At 42.8% G+C, this 17,235-nt stretch overlaps 1 protein-coding gene across 1 annotated transcript in view; it reads left to right on the top strand.

Moving 5' to 3' along the window:
• The first annotated feature begins 15,668 nt into the window (after nt 1-15,668).
• CLVS2 (clavesin 2) overlaps nt 15,669-17,235 on the top strand; it is a 56,713-nt gene continuing 55,146 nt past the window's right edge. Inside the window, exon 1 of the mRNA XM_036381380.2 lies at nt 15,669-16,823. Within this exon, the coding sequence (XP_036237273.1) occupies nt 16,435-16,823 (389 nt within the window). The 5' untranslated portion in view covers nt 15,669-16,434. The remainder of the gene's footprint in view (nt 16,824-17,235) is intronic.

Below are 17,235 nucleotides of genomic sequence, written 5' to 3'. Positions count from 1 at the left end.
TCCTCCCTCAGTTTTCCCTCTACTTCTGTAACCTAGCTGTGCTAAAGGACACCTACAAGAGTCAAGTGTCAGCTTGAGACCAGCTAGCAGAAAAAACATTGAAATGGAAAAGTGCAGTTTTGCAATTAATCTTAAGTCTCTCCTTTTGCATTGTCTCCTACATTTCTCTTTCTATAATTCTGCTTGTATTATTCTGACAAGGACTTCTGTAAACTCCAAAGATGCCAACCTGAAGCTGACAAGAATGGTGGCAAAAATACCTAAAGCACAAATTCTTTTGACAGACTAACAGGAGTCTGTTGCCTGCCAGAATCACCTTTCATTTCTTCTGCTCTGCCCTCTGCAGACACCTCAGCAACAGCCTGAGGGTGTCAGGCATAATTCTGCAAAGACACAGAGAAGAAGAAGAAAATGCCAAGTGTCAAGTCTATCCCGTGACCTCCCACTACTACATAAACTGAAAAGAGAAATCATGGGAAAGTGGCCAGGTTGCTCCTCAAGTCTTGAAAAGTTTAATTGATTTCCAAGTACTTTCATAGCTATGCTGAGACATATGTGTGTTTAGGATACAATAAAGTGTTCATTGAAATCAATCTGACTGTATCTGACTTCAGTGGGCTAAAGGTTGACTCTGGTTTCTGTCAGGAGGGTTCTGTAATATGCATTTTTAGAGGATTAATACAGAATCCATTATTCCACTAGCATGTAAAACAGAGGCAACAAGGGATATTCTGAAGTTTTGTATTAGAAACACAGGATCTGTAGAGCATGAAAGCTCATATATGTGCTCTTATATAATAATAAAAAAAGATTTTTTTTTTGGGGAGTTACTGATGAGGTAATTTCTAGTGTTACTGATCCAAGTGCTTTATGTTGTTCTGAAAAAAATGTTCACTGGCATCACTAACCCTGATCATTCAGTTATATTGCCAATTAAGTCCAAGCAGTAATGCTCAAAGGAACTACAGATCAGCACACTCTGAAAAAGGCCTAACTATCCAAAGATAAACCACTGACTTTGATAGAAACTAAATCAAACCACAGCATTTAGCTAACATATGCCTTTGAATTTTTGTCATTCTGAGTGAGTTTTATTTTAAAACAGAGACTCTCCACTTCAGAACTGGGAAGCTGACATTCTGTATCTATGTCCACGCCATTTGACATTCCTATCATGGCAACTTACCTTCACTGCCATTTGTCACAAATGCTGATGTGGATATGTCAGCTGTCTATGCAGATATGTCATAGAGAAAAAAACAACTGAAATAAAAGTAGATGTCAATAAAGAAACAATGATGCTTCTGTGAGCACTGCGGTAAATTAGTTGATGTTATCTGTGCTTACTCATCATCAGTAGCTGGAGCTTACATGGCAAGCAGTTGTAGTATAAAGTATGATGTTCCACAGGTTTGAAAGGTCAGGTTTAATTTTCCAAACATCTGTAAGTTTATTTTCAACACTTCAATGGCAAATCAAATTCACTTGAGTAAGCTTGTCATATAAATAACTTGTAGTACTGAAGATACAAATTCAGAGTAAAATTGGAGAAATCATAGTCCCTACTAGGTAAAAAGAGCTAGCACACCCTGGAAGTCAGAAGCAGCTGGCTTGAGTAGCCACAGCAATCTCAAATGGGATCTTTTCTAGGTAACCAAGAGCAGGCACATATTTTTGTGAGAATAATGCTAATGGGCCTAATGTTATGTGTCAGTTTAATATTATTATTATATAACATTTGTGGAAGGAGCTGCACAAGGGAAGAAAGAGTGCAGTAGCTCAGATTCTGTGCAACAGTTTTGGCACTGGCTTTCACTAAGTAATTGATCACTCTGAAAAGGAGAGGATCACTTGGAAAAGCACTCAGCTATTGGGAAGTCTGAGTGCAAATGGTGCCACCCACTCAGGATGACGATCAGGGGCTCTGGGACACTTCCTTGTGGCCACTGGCTTCAGCACAGCCATCACTATGATGGCAATTGTCTTAAACTGGAGTCCTCTTGCATGGTGTAGTGGGTTTGGTGTGGGATGTGCTGCCCAGAAGTGTTGTGGTTCTATTTCTGGAGCCCCATACTGTTGTTATTGGATCTCTAAAGTCCAATACCTCCTTGGTGTGTTCTTATGGCTGCAGATCTTCACAGTACAGACTCCTTCTTCTGCATCTTGCTCTCTCTCTCTCAGGTCAGGGCTCCTTCAAGGCTCTCCCTGACTGGCTAACCCGCCCCCCTTTTATCCCAGTTATCTTCATTGGTCACAGCTGCAGCCCAATTAAGGACATCACAGCTGCAGCCCATCGAGGACAACCAGGACCTCCGGGGAAAAGCCTCTATACAGCTATTCAAGTACAATACATGCATTTTGCTAGGACTCAAAGGCCACCTCTACTATGTTTCCCCCTTTGCTTTTACTTGTTAACAGTTGTACAGATATTCAAGTACAATACATTTCCTCTACTACACAGAAGGAATGGCAGCACATCCCACGTAGCCTAGCCAGTGACAGGTGTGCTCTGTTTTCCTAACCCAGAACTTACTGCCTTTTGCAGTTGATAGTTATAATACTTATGATAGTGACTCACAGAACAGAGAAACTGGGGTGACATGACCTCAGAAAATACAGCTGACAAATCTTTCAGGAGATGAGGCACTTTATTTAAAAAGATCCTTTATTTTCCTAATTAACTTACACTATAACACTGACTCATGCATTTTCTTTTTCTTTCTTCTCAATTTTCCTTTTCTCATTCTTTTAATTTTCCTCCACCTTCATTCCTTCTTTTCCTGTGCAAGCCACCAGTCTAACTGCAATAAATAAAAGGGATGAATGGGATGAGAGTTAGTGACACAGAAAAGAAAGGAGTACAGGATAAAAATATATGAAATATATTTCAGCACATTTCAAACAATTTTCAATAAAAGGCACAGTAGAAACTATTGCAACTATTACAAAGAAATAAAAAAATGCCTAATTTTACATCAACAGAATGCAAAGAACAGAAAAAAAAGGTTTATTTTTCAAGTTCCTCATCATGAGTACAAGGTTGTTGGAGAATGGACTATGCCTTTTATTGAGGAAATTTTTTCATTATCCAAACTTTAACAAAGGGATCCATATAAGAATGCTAGTGGATAGAACAAGATTTCTTACACTTGTGATTTATCTGGCTGATGAAGGAGCATTTTCAGCATTGTCCACCATTTATTACCTTAGACATTCAGTTAATGCAGCTCATCTTCTCTTGTGTCAATTTTCATCAAGAACATGTTCTGGTTTGTCTTTAATCTAGATTTATGCCCAAACAGAACATATCCAGTTTTATTACATTTAGTTTGTAATAGCCCCATGAAATAGATGGGACACATATCTAACTTAAAGAAGCAATCTTTGTCTTGATTCTTATCTCTGGTTACTATAAATCACAGGTAATTCTTCTAAGGTTAGTGTAGTTATATGAATAAAAATTCAGATAACAGAAGAAAGTGCTTGCTCCTCTTAAACATTTGTGACTTTTTCTATGCTTTGATAATCAGGAGCAGTGATAACCCTTAACAGATACCTATTGTTCACAGTCAAATGCCCTTTTAGGTCAGCTGTTCAATTACCATGACTTACCAAACAGTGGTATCTCTTCCATTCAGTGCCTGGTGTTGAGTAGTATGTTCCTGACAAGCAGAAGAAAATCCAATTATCTACTTTTCTTTCCTCCTTCTTCAGGCAACGTTAGCATTTTTAATACAGCATGTGGCCATACAATACAGATGACGGTAAGGAACCTTTAGGAGAATTATATTTTTGTAACTCTTTTTCATAAAGTTGTGAAAGACAGAACCAATTTGCTGCTGCAGCTATCTGAAGAAAACAGCTTTAAATCTGTGCCTGACAGATTCTGTGGGATAATGTTGTGAAAAAGTAATCGAGAAGATGCTATTGCATTTCTTGTTCCAATCCTTTTGGACAGAGTGCTACTTCTTTGGAGGGTTGCTGTGTGTTAAATGGCAAGAAATGTGAGCTACCTGTCATAAAGTAATTATTTCTCTGAAGAGGAAACTATGGCATGTCTTTCACCACTCTTCTGAAGCCCATTACCAAAAATCCTACAGAACCAGATAAATGGCCATATTCAAATTATAGGACACATTCAGCTCCTGAGAGCAGAGAGACTTCTGTGTCATCCTTTTCTCCACACAGTCTACTTGGGAGGTTTAAAGAATGATTTTCATAAAACCCCACCCAAAAAATCTCAGAACCACTTAGGGGCTGTCCACTTTTTTTTTTTTTTTTTTTTTTTTTTGGCTTATATGTATGTAACAGCATTACAGTGTAAATGAGTTTCTTGACTTCTTTTTTTTTGTTGGTTTTGCCATTACTTCACAGTAGAAACAAACTTGGCAGGTAGAAACTTGTTCAAAACCACCCGTGTACCTCACCCAAACTTGCAAGCTTAGAAATGCTTCTGTATCACTCATTTTATACAGACTCCGTTTGCTTTTGTGGTTATTTCTGGAGTAAAGTGCAGGAGAATCTGGCTGGATTCCTGATATTTTAACAACCAGTGTAGATTTCTGTTCCTTATAAACCATAAGAAATGCTACTGGGATGACTTTTGAGTCTCAGCAACTTGATTTTCTGTGGCAGAATAAAGAGTGCCCTGGGAATATGTTTCATTGCCTTCAAATGCCATGGAAACCTTTTGACCTTTAAATGTAAACTTTCCAATTTGCAAGAAGAGGTTTAGCCAAAAGATTCTCATTAACATTTGTGGCGGCTAAGAAGCTGAATGCTTTTGTGCTAAACTGAAATTTACCTCTATGCCATAGACTATGAAAATGTATAAGGAAAGTCAGAAATGCTGCTTGTGCCAAATGTACTTTCAGAATTAATTTTGAGAAGTTCTCTTACAACAGGCATGGGCATATTTTGGACTCATTTTGTGTTCCTGATAGTTTAAAATCTGATGGCATTCTGACTTAAGGTATTCAAAGATTTACTTAACACTTCTATGGTGCTAGAAAATCAAATGCCTTTTGTCCAATGAACAAAGTGCTGTATGATATAATGTGTTATACAAGTATCATATAGCACTTGTATCACTTCACAAGTGCTATAAGAAACAAAGTGCTATATGATGCAATGCCCATTTTCTTGAAAGGCAATGAACCTGTGGAAGTACACCTGCTGCTTCATCAGTACCACTTTCTATCCATTCAGATGCATTTTCTATGAACTTCTGACAAAATAGTCAAACTATTATATAAATAAATATCAAAATATTAAATGAGAAGATGCTCATTTAATCTGATGATTCAGGTTTTACCTTTCTCTGAATTTTGCCAATTCCTTAGCAGTAGGTTTCTTAGTTAGCACTGTGGTATATATATAATTGTTTTTATTTCACTATCAACAGTAAGACAGTCAAACTTTTCAGGAACATTATGATTTAGACAACCAAGGTGATGGAGACTGCTGTATTAGTCTAAGCTGTGTTGCAAGAAGTATTCCTAGAGAAGTTTAGGAACTGAGTGAATTCCCTTACTTCTCAAAGGCAGTATGAAAAGTCCCTCTGACTTTGTGGACCAAGACTTCATGTGAGTACGGTATTTTCATAGCACTGATGTGTGAAAACAAGTAAATTAGTTCCAGATTTGCTGCTATCACCTCACTAAAATAATCCACTGAAAAAAGTTGAGAACTAAAAGTCAGAAAAGAACACCTGTGTTCAAAAGAACTTAGAGAGGTGGAAAAGGGCTTGGGGGAAGTTTATGGCTATAAAAAAGACTGGTAAAATGCAGATTGTATTTTATTTTTATTTACAGAACCTAATGAGTTAGGGCTCAGGTCCTCTCTAGGCTCTTTGGTAAACTTGGTGAGACTGAAAGAGAAGATAGCAAGGTATCTCACCTTCAGTATTACTAGTGCAAGACAGCCTTGGTGAGGGCAAAGCCTGCTGAGCCCTGGAAACACCATGGTGTTACCTCTTGATTCTATTTATTTCCCTACACTTCCAACTGGAGGCAGAGAAATGAGCTCACAATATCTTCTCTCAGTCCTGAACATGCTCAGTCCTCTGATAATCTCAGCTGTTTGGAAGTGCATCTCTTCTACCCAGGGGTCTCTCAGTCACCCAGAACAACTGTAGAAATGTTGGGGTTTCTCCCTGTGTGGTCTGAGTTCAACAAAAAGGGTTCCCTTTGTTGCTGCAGATATGTCTGTGTGCCTCAGTGCAGCCCCAGCTCTTTTTGCTCCTGTCTTCTGGGCAAAATCGCTGCAGAGATAAAAGGTGAGCCATGCAACCTATGAATGTTGTTTAGCCTCTAGCAGAAATCAAAGAGTGCCTGGAAAGATCTTGGGAGTTTATTAAAAATGCTTGCCAGCCATCTAGCTCTTTACTTGTCCTTCTTTGAATTTCTCAGTGATAAAGGCACCTTAGACTTAGGCAAAACTAAAAGTAGTTGCTTGTCTCATTAATTAACAGGTCAGGTGTAGGTGTCCTTTTCCCCTCCTACCATTCCATAGCTCTACAGTCTGACAGCCAGAAGACAGCTAAGTGTTCAAGCTGAACTGAAAGTAAACATGCAAACCTACATTGCTGCTATTAAATAGTCCTTAATTTGCTTTTCAAGGGGCAGGTGTCCACCACCAACTGAGATTCCCTGAGATACAGATGGCACCTGCATAGGGCTGGGCTGGAGACCATGTGCTATTAACTGAAGCCATCTCAAAAGACCCTAAATGCCTGTGCTTTGGCAAAAGAATTGAATCCTAAGTGGCATTTTTAAGGTACTAAAATCAAATCACTTGCAGCAGTAGCAGAATGAACTTAATTTCCAAAACCTAAAGTGTCTACTTTTGTTAGCATTGACCTGTTTCCATCAGTGTTTTCAAAGAAAACTGAAATTTTGTTGCCTGCTACCATTACTGTCTGTAAGATGCTGTGACAACAAGCTCTCCATGTGTGTAAGTTTAGAAAACAAGGCCACCTTTCTTCCCCTTCTGGTTTAGTGACTTTCAATGGCTCCATTTATTTTGAGACAAGTTACAGCAGAAGGCAATTTTGCCACTCGATGGCTTTTGGGTGCAATCTGTTTTTTTGACTTAGTAAATAGATGAAGCTCTCAAACAGCCTGAATTTTTTAACCAAAGGAAAAAAGGCTAGAGACAAATTTAAAAGGCAGAAAGCTTCTTCATCCTTCATGATATTTTCTAAAAACAAAATAGAAAATCACAAAATATATGGATGATGTACTAAGTTTTGAAAGAAAGGAGAAAGCTAGAAAATCCTAATGAAATTATATTACTAAAGAGAGCTTATGGTAGTTACATTATCTTGTGACTGAAGTATTTGAGCTGTGATGGAGTAGAGGTACATTTTGCTGAACAAGCTGAAAATGCTGCCACAGAACAGGCTGACTTCAGCTTTATTCAATTGCTTTGCTTTCAAGCAGTTTCTGATATTTCAAAGTAACTGACAGAATCAAGCCAAATTCACAAACTCAGTCCTTCAAAAGGGTATAAATTATGACCTTTAAGATCAGAATGGATGTTTCTGTCCATACTGTATTGTTGTAGTAGATGAAAATAATCGACTTCTACAGAAAGGAGGTAGTTTAAAGCTGCTGTGTGTGAAAGGGTGATGTGAATGTTTACCAAGAGCTCACCTGCAGGTTGTACCAAGTAATCTGATCAATGGCTGTAACCAATTCAACAATGACAGATTTGTTATTGCATCTAGATGTTGGGGATCAAACAGTGCCAGAAATGGTGTGGTGATACTGTAGGATTAATGTCAGAAATTGCATCCAGCTTGCAACTGGGAGAGTCACATATATCATTATTGCAGTGGGTATGACTTGAATTAAGGTTGCCCAGAGAACACTAGGAATAATACTGTACCAAGAAGTACCTATGGATCTGTTTATGAAACTATACACCATGGGAAAAGTATCCTTCAGGAGGTGCTATGTTAAAGAGAAAAAAATTCCTGTGTGCATTACCAAAAAGTATGATGTGGTACAAAGTGCCACCTCTAGAGATAAAATGTGTCGTGCTGTGTGTGCCAGCAGGGATCCACGTCACACAGCAAGCAAAACAGACATCCAGTGAGGAACACTACAGAGTTACCTGGCCATGTGGACAAAGCAGGCACTAAAAAAATACTGTAAAGAAACATCAGGAAATGAGAGCTTGAAGCCAGGATGTAATAGGAAATGCTTACTTGTTTGGTAGAAAATAAGCTCTAAACAAGATAAATAGGTAAAAAAACACACAGACAGACAGAAAAGTAAGTCGGGAGAGTAAAAACCCAGTGAGAACTTTTCAAAGGCTGGATTTTCAGAAACAGAAGACCATTCTTTATGAAACAAAGGTAGCATTTCCAGTCAGATGAAAGCTATAACTTACTCTAAAAGAAAATTCAAAGGGAGATTTTAAAGCTGGAGATACTGAAGTTATAACAGAAGAAAACATGTCCCCAGATTTGGCAAAGGAATTTTCTGAGTACCTTCACAGCACTGAATCCATGCTACAGCATTTCTCCCATCAGCATTTGAAGAAAACAGCTGATACCAGTTTGGAAGGCACTCAGCTTCCTGAGCTGTAAACTGAGTGAGGCACATGGAAATCACAAACACACACACTTTGCACAGCCAAACCAAACATTACCTGGTTTTTCAATTACATGAATTTGCAGTTATTCTGGCATAGGCGATGCCAGTTCAATGAAAGAACTGAGATTTGTCATTCTACATCTCATCTGAAGTTGTGCTTCTCATCCATCTGATGCATGTGCTGGGATGTGTTCAAGGACAAAACTGATCACCTTCTACTTTGGTATGCAAGTCTGAATATTGAATTCAAGAAACCCAAGGCACAGCTCATCACTGAAAGATTTTCAGGCTTATATGTCGTTCTCATATCTGCATTAAAATGATTTAATGAATAATTTTGTTCCAGGACTGCATTCATACATTTTTAATAAAATGTACATTTATTCCAACCTTAGCATTCTTCAGCATTCTGTATTAATTAGGTACCAAAACTATGGAATGTTTAGTGTCCTAACTCATCGTTTGACTAAGCTTACTGGAAGCATTGGCTCAGTTATGAATTCATTATCTTTTATTCCCTACATATCTCTGTGATGCAAATTTCTGTAGCAGTGAAATATGTCTAAGTGCTTTGCTCCCAGTTAATGTGTTATTAATATAACAATGAAGTTCATTACATTTCCAGATACCTTTTTTATTAACACTAAATTGATGTTTGAACTTGCTTGATAGAATCCTGCAGTTACCTAAGTTTGGTTTGTTTATTTTAGTTTTTTTTTTTCCAAATTAATACAGCAGTTAAGATATTTGTGTTGGCAATATTGCCAGGTGAAACTTTTACTTTTATAAAGTAAAAGTTGTATCATCTGTTTGTGAGATGCCGGATTTTCTAAATCACAGATTAATTATTGCTACTTACAACTATACCTCTGGAAGTCCATCTGCCCCAGCAGTAAGGATTGCATAAATAAAGTAATGACCTCTTGTAGATAGGAACAAAAGCCCATCCAAATGCTATTCCCAGGATGTTAATGCCCTCCTGACACCATCCCCTCACAATGTACATCTGAGGTGTTTTAAAGGCCAGAACAAAGGCTGTGCAACTAAAAAAGGAGGAGATTTTACCTTAGACTTTATACCAGTCTCTAAATAAAGAAAAAATTATTCTGTCAGTCTACAGTAGATAAGATTAAAAAAAAGGGGCTAAATTGCAGCAAGTGATAGATAAGCCCGACATTGGGAAAAATGTACTGAATGGATAGTGAAACTCTGGGACAGATTGTCTAGAGAAGCTGTGGAGTGTCTGTTGCTGGAGGTTTTAAATGCCATTCAGACAAACATCCATCAGGATGGGGGATAGATAAACTAGGCAATCTCTTAAAATACCTTCCAGTTTTATTTTTTTTATGATTCTGTGAGTAGGCTTGTCATACTGAAATATTTCTCTGATTAGGGTCTGATGCTATGCCTTGGCTCCTGTAAAGCTATTTATCCTATGTTGTTAGAGACCTATGATGATGAATAAAAGACAGATGCCTAGTTTGTTCTCAGAAGCCAATTTTTCAGCCAGTTGGCATCTGTAGTTGCAGCCAGATTTCCTACAGAGCTCAGTTCTAGAAGTTCCTTTGTTTCAGATATAATGGGACTTTCTAGGTCAAGCATCCTGACATTTTCTACAAATATGCTTAAGTAAAGAACTCCCATCATGCTCCGAGACAGGGCTGCATTCCTGTAACTCACCTAGTTACAGAATGGATCTGAGCTCATCCTCAGCTTCAAGTGGCTTCCACTGACATTAAAACTGCAAAGAATTATTAGTTATTTGTAGTGAGACAAGGTCATGAACGAGATCATTAAAGTTCTGGGACGACCTTATAGCAGCCTTCCAGTACCTAAAGTGGGCCTGTAAGAGCTGGAGAGGGACTTTTGACAGGGGTTAAGGATTACTTTTCACAAGTGATAGAACAAGGAGTAATGGCATTAGACTGAAAGAGGGTGGGTTTAGATTAGGAAGAAATTCTCTCCTGTGAGGGTGATGAGACACTGGAACATGTTGTTCAGAGATATCATGGATGCCTCATCCCTGGAAGTGTTCAAGGCCCATTGGACAGGGCTTTGACCAACCTGATCTGGTGGGTGGCATTCCTGCCCAAGACATGAGAGTTGGAACTAGAGGATCTTTAAGATTCCTTCTGACCCAAGTCATTCTATGATTTTATAATCAGTTCCCAAGTCCCGGTTGTAGTACAGGAACTTGTTAAGTCACAGCAAGACTTCAAAGATTAACTCACACCGAATTAAATATTTCAGGAGTCACAGAACCTAACATTAGCTGGTACTGTTCCTGAGGCATCCACATTAAATCACTCTGGAGGCACACTATGAACTGACAAAGATGCTTGTTCAGACCACCTATAGTTGTTCTTATGCTCTTAAAATGTTTGAATTAAGTTTCTAAATTGATTCTGAAAATGGGACCTAGACTTTGAATTTAGCTGGTTTTGATTTAGGTGTCGTTTAGGTGCTTTCGACAAAGTTGTATTTAGCACTTTTCAAAAGATTCAAGGACACACAAATGTCCTTGTACCCACAGAACGCTGCTGAAGAGGAGTGGATGTGAGCATATACATTCCTGGTTATATGTACTTTCAAATATATTTCTCAGCTCTTTAGCTATATCACAGCTATGTAGGACAAACTGTCTTGGAAATTAGATCCTAAGTGAACAACTGTCCTGAAGGAATGCCCAGAGCAGAATGCTGAGGACAATGTTACTCTAAATCAAAAACAACAGCAAGAATTGTGTAGGATCTTAAACCAGTTCAGAGAAAGTGTGGTAGCAGCCTTGGTCTTAATACAGTTATTTTCCTATCCACCAACATTATTTTTTTTTTCTAAGTTTTATTTCTGCATTCTATTTTTGGTCCTGAATACACTGCTCTATTGCTGATTTTAAACAATTTAATTCTGAATGTGAGTTAAGATCTCTGATATCAAACACCTACACAAACACCTTTGTGCCTTATTTGTTTTTCATTTCAAATCAGGTACCTAACTACAGTGCTTGTAGAATTGCAGAGCACTTGAATTTTAATTGTATCAAGTTCAGGCAAAAGTGACTATAAATGCCTCAAAGAAAAATAATAGTTTCTAAGTGCAAGTGAAAAGATGCTGAGATTTACATAATGGATTTAGTCAGACACCCCTACTGTTTTACAGAGGGAAAAGTGCATGTGCACAATAAATAAATTACAATCTGCCATCAGTAGGTTGCATCTAATTGCATAGGTGGCTCCATTTTTCCCCTTATGATTCAGGTGGGGTAACATGTTGGAAAGCACATATTTTTTCATTATCCTATTTAATTGGTTTGAGATGACAGAGTTTTTTATTCCTTCTACCAAGTTACTTATATTTAAACCAGATCTTTTGCGTGTTTACATGCAATATCTCAAAATATTGAAAAAAAATTATTATTGTCTGTGGCTCAGATAGAACATGACCAATATCTTATTCTTTCACATACTCTGCCTTCAGGCTGCCTTGCTACATGTGCTTTTCATAGTGTCCACCTCCTAAATCTACTCACTTCAGGAAAGAGCTGGCTAAAGCACCTCCTTCCACCTCCATGAGGGTATTTTGATATGTCTTTCAACAATTCATTTCCAAAATTATTTTCTTGAAATGCTGTTCAAGTTCAGCGAATCTTATTTTAAAACAGCAGAGTAAAATTTACAAATTGTTACATGATTAAATCAATTTTTATGGAGACTGAATCTGTCTTTAAAAAGTAAGTGTATAGAAAATGGAGAGTTTTTGATTAATTTAATTCATTTGGCTTCAATATTTCTTTATTCTCTTGCTTCATACATTTTCCTGTGTTTTCTTGGACGTTTTTAAATTTTAAAAATGGTAAGATTGCCTTAAATATGGTCAAAATGGGGAAAACCAAAAAATGGAACAATAATGAAAGTTTCCAGATAAATTATCCTTTTTTGTTGTTGTTTGTTTGTTTGTTTGTATTTTAAATTAAGAACCTTTAGAAATAGCCTTTCCTGTCAAAATTTTTAACTTTTTAATTTTGGCTAGCTTTCTTCTTTTGTCTATTCAGTGCATGTATGCTCTGGAGTAAAGGAGAAAATCTAATATATGTGTTATGTATTCATTTGCAAAACAAAACTAAAGCAGATTAAGGATTGGCTTATAGAATTCTGAATTGGGTTTGTACAGCCAGGTTTTGGTAGCAGGGGAGCTACAGGGATGGCTTCTGTGAGAAGCTGCCAGAAGCTTCCTCCATGTCCAGCAGAGCCAATGCCAGCCAGATCCAGGATGGACATGCTGCCAGCCAAGGCTGGGCCCATCAGAAATGTTGGTGACACGTCTGGGATAACAGATTTTACAGGAGGCAAAAAAGTCACTGCACAGTTGTAACTGAGGCCAGAGAAGAGCAGAGTGAGAATATGTGGGAGGAACAGCCCTGCAGACACCAAGGTCAGTGCAGAAGGAGGGGCAGGAGGTGCTCCAGGCACCAGAGCTGGGATTTCTCTGCAGCCCACAGTGCAGACCATGGTGAGTCAGGCTGTGCCCCTGCAGCCCATGGAGCGATGCAGAAATCCACCTGCAGCCCATGGAGGAGATCCATGCTGGAGCAGGTGGATGCCTGAGAGGAGGCTGTGACCCCATGGGAGACCTGTGCTGGAGCAGGCTCCTGGTAGGGACCTGCAGATCCACGGAGAGAGGTGCCCATGCTGGAGAGGTTTCTGGTAGGACTTGTGATCCCATGGGGGACCCACAGTGGAACAGCCTGTCCTGGAAGGACTGCACCCTGTGGAAGAGCAACTCATGTTACTGCAGTTTGAGGAGGACTGTTGCCTGTGGGATGGGCTCCCATTGGAGAAATTCATGGAGAACTGTCTGCTGTGGGAGGCAGCCCATACTGGTGCAAGGAAAGGACTCCTTTCCCTAAGCAGTGGAAATAACAATGTGTGATGAACTGACCATAATCCCCATTCCGTTTTTCCCTGTGGCACTGGGGGAGGAGGAGAGAAGGGGGGAAGAGTGCAGAGAAGGTCTTTGCTTCTCATTATCCTGCTCTGATTTTCTTAACAACAAATTCAATTAATATCTCTAATTCAAGCCTGTTTTGCCCATGACAGTATTTGATGAGTGATCTCTCCTGGTCCTTATCTCATCTCATGAACCCTTTGTTATATTTTCTCTTCCCTGTCCAGCTGTGGGGGGGAGGGAGAAGTGGCTTTGGTGGGTGTCTGGCATTCAGCCAGCGTGAACCCACTACAAGGTCACAGACAGGATACATTGTGGTCTTGATTTTGCCAGACACTGGATGCCTGCGGCTTGCCTCGCACCGAGTGAATTTATGGCACTCGTCACATGACCTACTCTTTTATTAGCTTAGTTGCAATGGAAAAGGCAGAGGAGAAGCATCAGAAATGGAAAATGATAGCAGGAAAAGTCTGGCAGTTTGTTCCACAGGGGTGATGGGAACTGCTATTCTGAAAGGCTCTCTGAGGAGGTAATGTAGGGGAAGATAGTAAGAGCAAAGGGAAATGAAGATTTCAGAATAGAAAATAATAAAAAAAGTGCACAAACTATTTCAGGAGCAATAACTGCTCTAAGAAAAAGGTATCAACCCAGATGAATCACATCTACAAAAGGGGGGTAATTTAAAGTCATTTTATCAGACAAAGAGAAATAAGCATTTTTAGAGAGTGATTCAGTCCTTAGATAGATAGCATATCTTTCTCTCTTGTGAGACATCTCAAATCACATAATGAAATTCAGATTGAACAGAGCTGGGGCACAATGACTGGGCATTATTAGACTGGTCCTTCCAAAAGTTTCTCCCTAAACTAGGACATGGGAAGTCTGATCCCAGCGCAGGAACTCCTACAAAATCCAGTAAACCCCAAAAAACTCTCTTTAGCCTCCAAAAGAATGCCAATTTTGCTACTGAAGCTTTGCTCACTGCTCGGACCTTCCTCACTGCAGAGGGCTCCCTCCTGCTGCCAGGCACCTGGTACTGGCCTGCAGCCCACTCAAGCTATCACTGAAATGTTTCTGTGAGCCTCGCTATTTGTCTGAGAACCCATCCTACACTTTGTTCTGGTGCATTCTCCATGTATACCCTCTGAATGGAGCAGCGGCCTCAGTGCCTTTTCAGTAATTCAGCCTGTGTGCTCTGGCTTTGTCACCTTGGGAAAGGAGCCCAATGCAGTACCAAAGAGCTGCCCTTCCCATAGGAAGGAGGAGGAGGAGGAGGAGGTACATGTTGCAGGCTTTCCCATGTTTGCCATGTCTTTTGTGTAAGGTTGATTTTCACAGGCACATTTGCATCGGGAAGGTCCAGTCCTACAGACAAAGGTCAAATGCTTTTCAGTGGAAACTTTTCCCCAAAAGAGATTGCAGCATCAAACTTTCCTGCATGAAAAAAGACATCTTTCCTCAGGGAAATATTCTGCACACAGAAGTAAGATATTTTTGCCCTTCGCACTATAAAGCAACTAAAGACATGCCGCCTCCAACACGAGGCCACAAAAGAGGCTGCTTTTTTTAGTCCCAGATTTTTGAGATCACGGTGCTTTACGTTAGGAAATTCGATCACAAGAGAGGATTGCTCAGAAAACCACCGTTTGATGAACAATAATAGCTCGCTGTTGTCACGACCTCGACACCGGACGCTTGGTCCGACTCCCGCGGGACGCTCCGTGGGGGCGCACGCGTGGCCCCACTGGCCCCGCATCCCCCCGGCCACCGCCCCGCACCGGGCCACCACCATCACCACCATCTTCTTCCGCGCAGCCCCGGCGCTGCAGGCGCGTCCGGCTCCGCCGCCGGGACCGCCGCGCCCCGCGGGCTGCGCTGCGCGGTGCGGGGAGCGGAGCGGGGAGCGGCGGAGCGGAGCAGGGAGCGGTGCGGGGAGCGGCGGAGCGCCAGCCCCGCGCTGCCTCCGCGGCCGGGGGCGCAGCGCGGCGGGAGCGCGCCCGAGCGGGAGCGGGTGCGGGCCCGAGCGGGGGCGCGCACAAGGCGGGGCCGCGCAGCGGGCAGCCCCGCGCCGGCTGGTGCCGTCTGCGAGCGGGGCGGGGAGCGGAGGAGGCGCGGGAGGGGGGCACGAGCATCCTCCAGGCCGAGGCTCCGTTCGGCTCTCCGGGCTCCGCGCCGGCGAGCGGGAGGCGCGCTTCGGCAGCAGTACCGGCGAAGTACCTGCGGATCGGCTTTCCTCTTCCTCGCTGGCTTCTTTCAGTTTGGTCGTGGTGGAGCTTTTTTGGTTTTTTTTTTTTTTTCCTTCCCAACCCTCCCTCAAATCCAGGGAGACGCTTCTGAAGCGGGGTGAGCGCTGATCTTACGTAAATGGTGCTGCTCCGGGGAGGGCATCTCCCCTGCCAGCCCCGGGCCAGGGGAGCATCCTCGGGGGCCGCTCGCCCTGCCTAGCGACTGGGCTCCTCGCTGCCGCCCTGCCCGAGATCCGCACCGGCAGCGGCACCGGCGGGGGCGGGCGCTGAGCAGCAGCCGGCAGCTCGCAGCCCCGCTCCCGGCGGGTTTCGGCGCCTCCGCGGACCGGCTGCGGGGATGATGCGGCGCGTTGGACCCCGCGGCGGGGAGGGCGCTATGTCAGAGAGATAACGCGCCTCCGCCAGCAGCCCGGGGGCAGTGTCGCTGCCAGCCCCCCCCGGGACCCGGCTGCCTGGGAGCCGCTCGCAGCTCGGCGGACGGACTGGCCGCGGCGGCGGGGCCGGGGAGCGGCGGGGCGAGGCCCGGCGCGGCGGGGGAGCGGCGGCCGGCCGTGCCGGGGTACCCCGCCTCCGGGAGGCAAGCGGCCGGGAGGCTGAGGAGCGCAGGCAGCAGAGCCGGGGAGGAGGAGGAGGGCAGCGCCATGACTCATTTGCAGGCAGGTCTCTCCCCGGAGACTCTGGAGAAAGCCCGGCTGGAGCTGAACGAGAACCCCGACACCTTGCACCAGGACATCCAGGAGGTGCGGGACATGGTCATCACCCGGCCGGACATCGGCTTCCTCCGCACCGACGATGCCTTCATCCTGCGGTTTCTGCGGGCCAGGAAGTTTCAGCACTTCGAGGCGTTTCGCCTCCTGGCCCAATACTTTGAATATCGCCAGCAGAACCTGGACATGTTTAAGAGCTTCAAGGCCACAGACCCGGGCATCAAGCAAGCGCTGAAGGATGGTTTCCCCGGCGGACTGGCCAACCTGGACCACTACGGCAGGAAGATCCTCGTCCTTTTTGCTGCCAACTGGGACCAGAGCAGGTAAAAGCAGAGCCACTCGCCCACATCAACCCCTTCTCTCCCCGGGCAATGCTTGGGAAAGCGGTGCCAGCACAGAGGGAGAGAGGGTGGGCAGCAGGGACACAACCGGTGCTGCCCACAGGGGGCTGGGCAGCAGCCTGGAAGGCAGAGGGAGAGAATAAAGGAGAAACACGATTTGTGGCTTAGGGCCCTTTCAAGCAGCTCATCCTTTGGTGTGTGAATTTTGGGAGGCAGGTAGACACTGCTGGAGTGTTCTTCTCAACTGTCTGCTAGGAGGTTTACACCCTTCTGCCTCCCCTCAGCCGAAGTGAGCTGGCACGTAGATGATGTGCTTATCCCCCAGACAAAGGCTGCTTGCACTCTCGGCTGGTCTTCCTGTTTCAGCACACACAGAGCTGCTCAGGCGCCATGG

The sequence above is a fragment of the Molothrus ater genome, chromosome 3 (genome assembly GCF_012460135.2).
Source record: "Molothrus ater isolate BHLD 08-10-18 breed brown headed cowbird chromosome 3, BPBGC_Mater_1.1, whole genome shotgun sequence".
In the NCBI taxonomy this organism is placed as follows: Eukaryota; Metazoa; Chordata; class Aves; order Passeriformes; family Icteridae; genus Molothrus; species Molothrus ater.
This window is presented reverse-complemented; position numbering and strand designations above follow the sequence as displayed.